The sequence below is a fragment of the Pristiophorus japonicus genome, chromosome 17 (assembly GCF_044704955.1).
Source record: "Pristiophorus japonicus isolate sPriJap1 chromosome 17, sPriJap1.hap1, whole genome shotgun sequence".
Lineage (NCBI taxonomy): Eukaryota > Metazoa > Chordata > Chondrichthyes > Pristiophoridae > Pristiophorus > Pristiophorus japonicus.
Window position 1 is genome coordinate 127,336,444 of NC_091993.1, and position 12,106 is coordinate 127,348,549.

Consider the following 12,106-nt stretch of genomic DNA (forward strand, 5'->3'; position numbering starts at 1 on the left):
TTCTGACTCGGAGGCGTGGGTGCTGCCCACTGAGCCGCGGCTGATGCCAGAGAAGCAGTGACTTGTTTGCTGCAGCACTAAAGTAGACGTAGAGAAGATGTTTCCACTTATGACAGAGTCCAAAACTAGGGGCCATCGATATCAGACAGTCACTAATAAACCCAACGGGGAATTCAGGAGGAACCTCTTTTTCGGTGAGAATGTGGAACTCGCTGCCACAGGGAGGGGTTGAGGTGAATAGTATCGATGTATTTAAGGGGAAGCTGGATAAACACACGAGGGAGAAAGGAATAGAAGGAGATGGTGATGGGGTGAGATGGAGAGGGGTGGGAGGGGGCTGGTGTGGAGCATAAACCCCGGCACGGAGCGGTGGGCCCAATGGCCTGTTTCTGTAAACACTTTGTACAAAAACTAAGAGCAGGAGTCGGCCATTCGGCCCCTCGAGCCGCTCCAAAATTCAATACGATCATGGCTGATCTTCGACCTCAACTCCACTTTCCTACGCTATTCCCATATCCCTTGATTTCTTTAATATTCAATAATCTATCCATCTCTGTCTTGAATGTACTCAACAGTATAAAAAACGAAGGCCCTAAGGTCTGGAACTCCCTCCTCCTTTAAAACACTCCTTAAATCCGACCTCTTTGACTAAGCTTTTAGTCACATGCCCTAATATCTCCAAGTGGCTCGGTGTCAAATTTAGTTTTTTAGTTGCTCCTGTGAAGCACCGTGGGCCATTTTTCCTACTATTAAAGGTGCTATATAAATGCAAGTTATTGCGTTAGACCCAACAGATAGTTTGTTTAATTTACTTTGCTCTCTACCAATCCTAAGTTGTCTGGAAATACAGGATTTGAGCTGGTTTGAGATTTTAATTTATATTTTGTTTCTTGACCAGGCTTCATACAAACTACTTGCTGAAGTGTAGTTGCTATTTAGTGATGGATTAACCAAACTGGGGTATATAAGAGCATAACTGGAATTAGGTTCGAGGGGCCGAAAGGCCTGCCCCTGTTTCCCCTTTCAGTAAGATCGTCTACCTCAACTCCACTTTCCCGCCTGATCTCCATATCCCTTCATTCTCCTAGATTCCAAAAACCTATTGCTCTCCATCTTGAATATACTCTACCCCAGAGGGCTGTGGATGCTCAGTTGTTGAGAATTCCAAAGATTCACAACTTGCTGAGTGAAGAAATTCCACCTCATCTTGGGTTGAGAGAAGGTTTAATCCAACGTTTCTAGTGGTGATTCACACAGCACTCCAAATCCGGTTCTCTGAATTGTTGGCGAGGCCAAGTTTTACAACTGCATGGATCGCTGGAGGCCATTATAATTGGCTAACGTGGGGCAGGGACAGCAGGTTTCCTTCCCTGAAGAGCATTCGTCAACCAGTTGGGTTTTTATGACAATCCGGCAGCTTTTTTGTGATGATTGTCCTGATGGATCAGATTAATTTCCGCCACCATGCTGCGGTGAGATTTGAACTCTTGCTCTGCAGGGTCCCAAGGCCCTGGCATAACCATGACACCTTGTACCTGCATCGACTGCAGTCTCTCTCCTCTCCTCTTCTCTCCTTCTCTCACTGCACTTTGCGTGGGATGGGAGGAGTTGGCGGTGCATGCAGTGGTGGGGTGAGGTTTGGGATTGCATGTTGCGGCGGGGGGGAATTTGATGTAGAAGGTTTTTATTCTTAAATGTGTTTTTTTTTTTAATCTCATCTAATCTGGGCTAAATGCTTGGCTTTGTTTCAGACAATCTGGATTCCCAGAACACCCCATATTCCAGCCTGCAGGAACTAGCCACACCTGAAGATCAGCCATCACCATCTGTTTCACACCCTGCTCCCCCCCCCAACCTCACTGATCCTAAAGAGACTTTCGGAAAGGAGACATCATGGAGACAACAAGAATCGCCTGTCAGTGTCCAGCGAGGTCCAGAATCGCCTGTCAGTGTCCAGCGAGGTCCGGAATCGCCCGTCAGTGTCCTGCGAGGTCCAGAATCGCCCGTCAGTGTCCAGCGAGGTCCAGAATCGCCCGTCAGTGTCCAGCGAGGTCCAGAATCGCCCGTCGGTGTCCAGCGAGGTCCAGAATCGCCCGTCTGTGTCCAGCGAGGTCCAGAATCGCCCGTCGGTGTCCAACGCGGTCCGGAAGCCAGAACCGCAAACCTAGTGGGCACTGGGAACGCGGAGGATGAAGGCGAGACCGATGTCACAAAGGACAGGGTGAAGAAAGACAGAAATGGGGAGGGTGCAAGCAGCCCAAGGCGAGAGCGATGGGTGGGGGGTGCCAAGGTGCCAGCCGCCAGCAGGGCACTGAGCCCGCGCAAAGGTGACGGACAGAAAGCTTCCAGGCACCGGGAGCGATCGGCTAGCCCGAGTACGGCCGAGAGGAAGAGGAGAGAGAAAGTGGAAGGATCAGTGAGCCCGGGGAGGAGTGAGTTCAGGAACCACACGGGCAGCTCCCAGGCCCTCGATGCGAAGGGACAGCCAGCCGCAGGAGGCCGAGGGCGATCGCACAGCCCGAGGAAAGCCTGCAGGAAGGAGAGGGAGGGAGGCCGCGAGGAGGTGGGTGGGAGATGGACCGAGAGCAGAGATGATGAGTCGAGCCCGGTTAAAACGGCTCATTCCAAGCGGGTGGGCAGGCAGGCAGCGAGCCCACAACACAGACACAGCAGCAGGGCGAGCGGTCGGTCACCCGGGAGGGCGGCCGGAGACACTGACCCTTCGGCTGCGGCGGGAAAGGCCGGCAACAGGGCCCAGCCAAAGAGACACAGGTCTCACGCCGGGCAGGAGAAAGTCGTCCCTCCCCAAACTGCCCAGCAAGTCCGCACCCGCTCTCCAGCAACCCAGCAGCCCAGCGATCAAGCCAAGAGCCAGGAACAAAGGAAGGTGGATGAGGCAGCCCCGCAGCCCTCCAGCCCAGGGCCCAGAGCTGGGAGGAGGGCACAGATCACGCCGGGGCCCTGGAAGAAACCAGATGCTCAACGACCCGCGTAACAGGAAGCAAACCCCAGTTATATATGTTAAATTATTTTTGTAAACTTTGGTTTCTGTTAAGTGTCTGTTGCATCTTATTTAACGTTCAGTCGAGGTTTTCTGCATAAAAAGTTTGAGTCCAAGTGAAGGATTGCTGCATTACTGAGCTGGTGGACAGACTTGTTTGCTGCACCAAGGACTTCCTGTGGTCTGTGAGGCTCCCCTCCTATTGCTTTGCTAACTGTGTGCGTGATTTACACTTTCAATCGACAGCCGGAATATCAGAACGGCTGACTCCCTGCATGAGAGCTGAAAAGTTTCCCATCTGTCTTTGTGATGTACCCAGGTAGGGTGCTGGCCTGTGGGTGTAACCGTGCTCCAGGCCACTGAGCTCATTTAGTTCATTCAGGCCTGTGCACAAAACTCCTGATATGTTAACCAGGGCGGTTATTCTGTTTAGTTGGGGCTTTTGCTTTAAACCTTGTCTACTCTCCGTCTGGGTTTAACCAACTCCATGTCCCACTGCAGTTCTCTCACACCGTGCACCAAAAATCTCCTGCTGCCGACTGGTGTGGTGTTGTGACTGCAAAAGATTGAAGATTCCTCTCCCCCTCCCCACCCCGAGTTACGTCTTGTCTGTGGGCTCCTCTTACTGGCCTGACTAATCTGTTTCCAGGGCTCTGTGTCTCGCTGCTTGGACTGACCGATCAGTATAGACTATTGATTTGTTTTGTGTGCAGTTTGTAAACCACACCTTCAGTATTTCAGTGACAATTGTTTTTTTTAAAATGTTACCTCCTGTACCAGGTGTGTTGGTGGGGGACCATTTATTTCTGTTGATTCTCCTGATTTCTGCTCTCCACCGTGATCAGTGTTGTGGGGAACACTGTATTTATTTACAATAAGTTAAGCTCTCCGATGAAATGGAGCAGGGTGGATTGTTCATTCCCAAGAAAGGGAAACAAATTATTGACAATGACCTGAGCAGCTGCCTCACTATTACCACCCCTGCTCCCTAAATTATCCAACCTCCAACTTAAATCATGCTGTTGGAACTTTTTATATCTTTACGGCGTCACTTGTACTGACCTCCAGGGAGATGTGTTGCCCAGGTGTGTGTACCCTGTTAACCCCTCCGTAGTACTGTCCACCCTTCCTCCTATGGGCCTGTATTAGATAGAACAGAGACCCTGGACTGTGAGTGTGGTGCAGGCAACAATATCTTGTGACCACTTTACTGCTACAGTGCAATAATCCTGTTGAACAGCGGGGAACCCGTGCTGAAGTGGTTTGAAATTCTTCACGGTTCCAACGCTAGGCAGCCCCAGCTTTAACTCCACACTCCTCGTCTCTGTCTGCTTTTCTTTGTACATTCATTGCTCTACTCCCATCAGTCACAGCATCCCGTAGACTGTACCGTTCTCGCAGTGCGGCCGGCCTTTGCGTGAAGCTGAGCGAGCCCCGAGAGTGTCGGTTGTAAATTTTTATACTGTACAGTCTCTTTATAAATACTGTCATTAGGGAGAGATCTGTCAAACCCTCATATTTTTTTATGTATGACATGAATGATGCAATTCCCCGGTCCTGGTGTTGAGCTGTAAAATAAACCTGAACTTTCAATCGCTACGTCTGTCTCTCGCACTTTGGTTAGGATCGGGATGGTCGCTACTCGAGAGGTGTTGTGGCCCATTAGTGTGATGCTACAGAGAGATAAATGATAGTTATATCAAAAGCAGGTGGCTTATTTATAATGTGGGTAAAAGTGGCACCGATTGAGTGTGTGGCTGCACGTGTACATCACCTAGCACTCCGTCCCTCCCTCCACGTATCCGAGACTGTCCAAGCTCCCCTGCACCCAGCCCGTGGGGAATGATGACAGGGAGCTAAGGTTTGACATCAAGTCCTGCCTGTCTAGTAGAATGGGCTCAGGGGACAGCACTCTCGTCTTGGAGTCAGAACGGTGTGGATTCAAATCCCACTCCAGAGACTTGAGCACAAAAATCTAGGCTGACACTGCAATGTCATGCTGAGGGAGCTGTCTTTAGTGTGAGAGATGTTAAACCGAGGCCCTGTCTGTTCTCTCTGCTCTTGCTCTATTTATTTATCCCTCAACCAATATCTGTTGCTGTTTGTGGGAGCTTGCTGTATGCAAATTGACCAACATTTCCTACAGTACAATTTTTTTTTTTTTTTTTTTTTAGTGCTTTGTCTTTCTTTCCTTTGTCATTTGATTCAAAAGTTTTTATATAAAAACCTCTAATGAAAAACACCACCAGGCTGAGGGAAAGTTTTGCTTTATTTGGGGGGAAAAAAACCCACAGCGGGCATTAATCTGACACTGCTAATTAATGCCCACAGAGTACAAAACAAAAGATTGAGAGAGCACACATGCCGCCCGAGCCCCTCACTGATAAATAACACATGATTGTAGCAACCTCAGTTCTTGGATATAATTATTTACAGTACCAGCCAACTCCCAGGGTTACTTAATCTTCCACAGCTGGGAAAAGATTGAGAGAAAAACAGAATTAATTTGATATCTGGAGTGGGGGGGGGGGGGGCACAGAGAGTTGGGGAGTCAGGACCTGTTGTTACTCACCCGGAGGTTGAAGCCCAGCAGATCGCTGACGACCCCGGACACAGCAGACAGAATGACCACGCGGGTGATGTTGTACAGCAGGGGGTTCATGGTCAGTCCGTACAGCCTGAAAGGAGAGTCCAGCTCCTATAGGACAAAGCACGACCCCTCAGTGAGTGAGAACACTGCTCCCAGTACAGTTACAGACACTCCCTCTGGAGTGGTACATTAAACCCACGACCTCACTCAGAGGCAACACTGAGCCTTGGCTGCTTCCAGTAAGGTCGCTCGGTGACTGTAGCGAGCTACAGCGTGACTGAGTGGAGCAACGCAAATTCCACTCTTGCCCCACACCATGCTTTTGAAATAAAGGGGAGCGGGGGGGGGGGGAGAAAGAGGAGAGCAAGGCAGAGGGGATGAGATGCAGGAGAGAAATGCAGTGAGAGTGAGACACACCTTCAGTAACTTTGTGGCAAGTTTCAACACATTATTGATGATGGTTAGCTGTTCCTTCTTGTTGGGCTTTGTTTCCATCTTAAGGTACAAGTTGATCTGTTGAAGAACAAGAACCGGATTGAGCACACGCAGCAACTACACCCCAAGCAGAGTGCATCTCGTTCTTGGTTCCCAACACTTCTGCCCCAAGCATAAAAACAATTCCTGGACAATAAACCGAGGCAACATCAGCGTCCCATATACATACAGAATTATAGACTTCAGGAGAACACAGACTGGCTGGTGGACTGGGCGGACACATGGCAGATTAAATTTATCACAGAGAAGTGTGAAGTGATACATTTTGGAGGGAAGAATGAGGAGAGGCAAGATAAACTGAAGGGTACAATCCCTAAAGGGGGTGCAGGGACAGAGAGACCTGGGGGGGCGTACGTACACAAATCGTTGAAGGTAGATCGAGAGAACCGGTTCCCATTGGTAGAAGGGTCGAGAAGCAGCGGACACAGATTTAAGATGATTGGCGGAGATCACCTCTTACAGAAGGGTAGGTACTACAGGCGATTTAATGGCCAGACTGATCTCCGGGACTGGTTTCGATCGCCTAGATGGATTGGAGAAGAATTTCCCAGATTTTTTCCCCTCCAAATTAGCCTGGGTTGTTCATCTGTTTTTTTTGCACCATCCAGGAGATCACATTTTTCCAGGTGGGGTGGAGTGTGAGAGTTGTGATACACAGGTTATCACAATTGGGACAGGCTCGAGGGACCAAGTGCCCTTTATCTGTCCGTCATTGTTCATATGTAGAACCCAAAGGCAACATGAGGGAAAACGTTTTTACGCAGCGAGTGGTTAGGATCTGGAATGCGCTGCCTGAGAGGGTGGTGGAGGCAGTCTCAATCGTGGCTTTCAAAAGGGAGTTGGATAAGTACCTGAAGGAAAAAAATGAGCAGGGCTCCGGGGAAAGGGCGGGGGAGTGGGACTTGCAGAGAGCCGGCACGGGCCGAATGGCCTCCTGTGCTGCAACCATTCTAGAGGTATCAGTTATCAAGATCCAGCGGTGCTTCTGTCCCATATACCTATTGGCATCCTAATTAACAGGCCCTGGGAGTATCAGCCCCAAGTCAACAGGCTCAACCAATAGGATAGGTCCGGCACCTACCTGTTCGGTGAGTAAGATGGAGACGTTGTTGTATTTCCTGCTGACCTCTGATCCCAGTGTGACCAACCTCAGGAGGAAAACCGCCAGGGACGCCCCCCAGATCAGCAACTCCCAGTTATACAGGGAATCCAGGAAGCTCATGTGGCCGTGAAGGATCTGGGGGTTGAGAAAACGTGTCGTGCGTTGTGTTAGGGCTGAACTGTAAAGGGAGCCGTGGAAATGGTAATATAAACAGGCAAGCCCTCCCTCACTAGTAATGAGTGGGCCCAGCCCAAACCCCCGGGGTAATCAATATTCTCCCCCCCCAATAAACATAGAACTTGCATTTCTATAGCGCCTTTCACGACCACTGGACTTCCCAAATCACTTTATAGCCAATGTACTTTTGAAGTGCAGTCACTGTTGTAATACAGGAAACGCAGCAGCCAATTTGCACACAGCAATGCGATAATGACGTTGGTTGAGGGATAAATACTGGCCAGGACTGTGGAGAGAACTCCCCTGCTCTTCTTCCAATAGTGGTCGTGGGATCTTTTACGTCCACCCGAGAGAGCAGACAGGGCCTCAGTTTAATATGGCATCTGAAAGACAGCACCTCCGACAGTGCAGCACTCCCTCAGTACTGCCCCTCCGACAGTGCAGCACTCCCTCAGTACTGCACTGGGAGTGTCGGACTGGATTATGGGCTCAAGTTTCTGGAGTGGAATTTGAACCCACGACTTTCCGACGCTCTATAAATGCAAGTTTGTTCTTGCTACAGCTCTAATTATTAAGGAGTTTACACGGTCCTGGTAACTTGTCCTAGAGACTGGCAGGCCGGGGGGATAACGCACGGGGAGTTAGAAGGATGTGACGGAGGGGTTCAAGCAAGATCAGAAATTGTAGAACTGTCACTGACTGTCGAAGACTCGTGCCACCTTTCCCAGAGAGACTGGAGACTAAGGTAGGTCATTCAAGAAACAAACATCCCGTATTGAAACAAGTTCAGAGTCTTACCTGAGCACAGCAGACAAAAGCGATGGACAGAGTGAGTAAGAACGCTGATGAAACAATAACATCAACCGAGCGCTGTGGGCCCCGCCTCTGTGATTGAGAGATAGAATAATAACTTATTTATATAGCACCTTTAACGTAGTAAAATGTCCCAAGGCGCTTCACAACAGTGTTACACAACAAAACACTAATTTGACACCGAGCTACAAAAGAAGAAATTAAGGCAGAAGACCAAAAGCTTGGTCAAAGGTCGGTTTAAGGAGCGTCTTAAAGGAGGAAAGAGAGGTTTAGGGAGAGAGTAAGTAAAGAGAGAAAGAAATGGAGAGGGCAAGATAGAGAGAAAAAGATAGAAAGTGGGAGACTGAAAAAGAGCAATAGCAGAATGCCAGTAGAGAGAGAGAGACAAAAAGAAAGACAGAGTGAGCGAGTGAACAAGACAGACAGTGAATGCGTGGCAGAAAGAGTGAGAGAGAGAAAGCTGTGTCAGACACAAAGACAATGATGCAGGTTAAAGGTTGATGGGATGACCACCCAAGTATCTCTCAGTAAAGGCCAATCTCTGAGGTGTTTGTAAGCTCAAATATTGGGGTCCGATTCAATTGAAGCAATTTAATCTTGTTCTCACTCAGACATTCTGATCTCAGAGTGTCCTAGACCACAGGGCAAGTCTAGGGAAACGAGAGTAAACATAACAATGCCCCACAGGCTCACTGAATCCCGACACTCGTAGTTGGAGGAGGCCTGTTTAAATTATGCTCTGAAGAGATGGCCGTGCCATCCAGGACAAAGCAGCCGCTCGATCGGTGCCCCCGTCCCCCACCTTCAACACTCACTCCCTCCACCACCGGCGCACCGTGGCTGCAGTGTGCACCATCTACAAGATGCACTGCAGCAACTCGCCAAGGCTTCTTCAGCAGCACCTCCCAAACCCGTGACCTCTACCACCTAGAAGGACAAGGGCAGCAGGCGCATGGGAACACCACCACCTCCACGTTCCCCTCCCAGTCACACACCATCCTGACTTGGAAATATATCGGCCGTTCCTCCATCGTCGCTGGGTCACAATCCTGGAACTCCCTCCCTAACAGCACTGTGGGAGCACCTTCACCACACGGACTGCAGCGGTTCAAGAAGGCGGCTCACCACCACCTTCTCAAGGGGTGATTAGGGATGGGCAATAAATGCCGGCCTTGTCAGCGACACCCACATCCCAGGAACAATTTTTTTTTTAAAAACACTCCGCATTTAGGTGCTGACTCCTGTGCTGATACAGACACACACATCACACTGAGAATGACAGAAATAGGTACAGCACAGACATGATGGGCCGAATGGCCTCATCCTAGAATCAGAGAATGATACAGCACAGAGCGAGGCCATTCGGCCCATCGATCCTGTGCTGGCTCTGTGACAGAGCGATTCAATCAGTCCCACTCCCCGCTCTTTCCCCACAGCCCTGTGAATGTTTCCCCTTCAAGTATTTATCCAATTCCCGGTTTGAAAGTTACTATTGAATCTGCTCCCATCGCCCTTTCAGGCAGCGCGTTCCCGATCACAACAACTCGCTGCATAAAGAATTGTTTTCTCATGTCGCCTCTAGTTCTTTTGCCGATCGCCTTAAATCTGTGACCCTTCTCATACTGAAAACAGTTTCTTCTTATTTACTCTGTCGCTGCACAACTCTACGATAACCACACTTACCTTTAGATAGGAGCGAAGCGATAGCCACATCTTAATGTTCTGCACCTTCTTCAGCCTAAAGTGCGGGATCTCCGACTTGCGAGCTTTCCTCGCTGATGTCAGGTGACTGAAGAGCTTGGCAAACAGGAATCGCTGCGTAGAAACCAGCGAACAGAATGAGTTCCGAGCCATCTCCCAAATCGCCTGCCCTCCACATTACCATCACTGAATCGCCCACCTGGGCCTCGGTTTAACGTCTCACCCAAGAGAAGGACGAGTGTTCCAGCCACAGATAGGTGATGCTCCGGAGGTGAAAAAGGCCGAGGAAGTTAACATAGGAATTAGGAGCAGGATTCGGCCATTCGGCCCCTCGAGCCTGCTCCGCCATTCAATGAGATCACGGCTGATCTTCGACCTCAACTCCACTTTCCCACCCGATCCCCATATCCCTCGATTCCCTCAGTATCCAAACATCTATCGATCTCAGCCTTGAATATTCTCAAAGACTGAGCCTCACAGCCCTCTGGGGCAGAGAATTCCAAAGATTCACCACCCTCTGAGTGAAGCAATTTCTCATCTCCGTCCTAAATGGCCGACCCCTTATTCTGAGACTGTGACCCCGAGTTCGAGACTCCCCAGCCCGGGGGAAACATCCTCCCTACATCTACCCTGTCAAGCCCTGTAAGAATTTTATACGTTTTAATAAAACACCTCTCATTCTTCTCAACGCCAGAGGATATAGGCCTAGTCTACTCAATCTCTCCTCCATAGGACTGCCCTCTCATTCTAGAAATCAATCGAGAGAACCTTTGTTGCACTGCCCCACTAATGCCAGTGGATCTTTCCTCGAGTAAGGAGGCCACAACAGTGCACAGAACTCCAGATGTGGTCTCACAAAAACCCTAGGGCTACCTTGCACTCTCACAAGCAGGTTAAGAGCAAACCTTCGAGGTTTAAGTCACCATTAGCTAGACAGCTACCAGAGGCACTTAACTGCTGCCCCGTTCTATGTCAGCAGAGAGAGTTCCACTCAGGAATCTAATTCACAAAAACATGTTAATTGACCACTTCCTGTGAAGCAGCCAGCTGCTTTGTGCCAAGGAAATTACAGCCCTACAGAAGGCACTTGGGAGCAGCGAGTTCTCCCTCCCCCTTCTTACCCATGGATTCAAGAAGGGGAAATCATGTTTAACTAATTTACTGGAATTCTTTGAGGATATAACGAGCATGGTGGATAGAGGTGTACCGATGGATGTGGTGTATTTTGATTTTCAAAAGGCATTCGATAAGGTGCCACACAAAAGGTTACTGCAGAAGAGAAAGGTACGTGGAGTCAGTGGAAATGTATTAGCATGGATAGAGAATTGGCTGGCGAACAGAAAGCAGAGAGTCGGGATAAATGGGTCCTTTTCAGGTTGGAAATCGGTGGTTAGTGGTGTGCCACAGGGATCGGTGCTGGAACCACAACTGTTTACAATATACATAGATAACCTGGAAGAGGGGACAGAGTGTAGTGTAACAAAATTTGCAGATGACACAAAGATTAGTGGGAAAGTGGGTTGTGTAGAGGACACAGAGAGGCTGCAAAGAGATTTAGATAGGTTAAGCGAATGGGCTAAGGTTTGGCAGATGGAATACAATGTCGGAAAGTGTGAGGTCAGCCACCTTGGGGGAAAAAAACAGTAAAAGGGATTATTATTTGAATGGGGAGAAATGACAACATGCTGAGGTGCAGAGGGACCTGGGGGTCCTTGTGCATGAATCCCAAAAAGTTAGTTTGCAGGTGCAGCAGGTAATCAGGAAAGCGAATGGAATGTTGGCCTTCATTGCGAGAGGGATGGAGTACAAAAGCAGGGAGGTCCTGCTGCAACTGTATAGGGTATTGGTGAGGCCGCACCTGGAGTACTGCGTGCAGTTTTGGTCACCTTACTTAAGGAAGGATATACTAGCTTTGGAAGGGGTACAGAGACGATTCACTAGGCTGATTCCGGAGATGAGGGGGTTACCTTATGATGATAGATTGAGTAGACTGGGTCTTTACTTGTTGGAGTTCAGAAGGATGAGGGGTGATCTTATAGAAACATTTAAAATCATGAAAGGGATAGACAAGATAGAGGCAGAGAGGTTGTTTCCACTGGTCGGGGAGACTAGAACTAGGGGGCACAGTCTCAAAATACGGGGGAGCCAATTTAAAACCGAGTTGAGAAGGAATTTCTTCTCCCAGAGGGTTGTGAATCTATGGAATTCTCTGCCCAAGGAAGCAGTT

General features: G+C 49.2%; 2 protein-coding genes across 8 annotated transcripts in view; one reads left to right on the forward strand and one right to left on the reverse strand.

The window, feature by feature from the left end:
• The window catches only part of magi3a (membrane associated guanylate kinase, WW and PDZ domain containing 3a), a 109,023-nt gene extending 104,423 nt beyond the window's left edge, over positions 1–4,600 (forward strand). For 2 of the 3 annotated variants that reach the window (XM_070859266.1, XM_070859267.1), the window contains one exon: positions 1,752–4,600. In XM_070859266.1, coding sequence (XP_070715367.1) covers positions 1,752–2,995 — 1,244 coding nt within the window. In that variant the 3' untranslated portion in view covers positions 2,996–4,600. The remainder of the gene's footprint in view (positions 1–1,751) is intronic. The other variant, XM_070859268.1, reaches the window with a different exon arrangement.
• Positions 4,601–5,252: 652 nt separating this feature from the next.
• LOC139228090 (protein PHTF1-like) overlaps positions 5,253–12,106 on the reverse strand; it is a 38,877-nt gene continuing 32,023 nt past the window's right edge. For 3 of the 5 annotated variants that reach the window (XM_070859273.1, XM_070859271.1, XM_070859275.1), the window contains 6 exons: positions 9,862–9,993; positions 8,164–8,250; positions 7,168–7,323; positions 6,009–6,104; positions 5,574–5,699; positions 5,253–5,474 (listed from right to left, as the gene is read on the reverse strand). In XM_070859273.1, the coding sequence (XP_070715374.1) occupies positions 5,457–5,474; positions 5,574–5,699; positions 6,009–6,104; positions 7,168–7,323; positions 8,164–8,250; positions 9,862–9,993 (615 nt within the window). In that variant the 3' untranslated portion in view covers positions 5,253–5,456. Of the gene's footprint in view, positions 5,475–5,573; positions 5,700–6,008; positions 6,105–7,167; positions 7,367–8,163; positions 8,251–9,861; positions 9,994–12,106 lie in introns of those variants that run through there. The other 2 variants (XM_070859272.1, XM_070859274.1) reach the window with 2 other exon arrangements.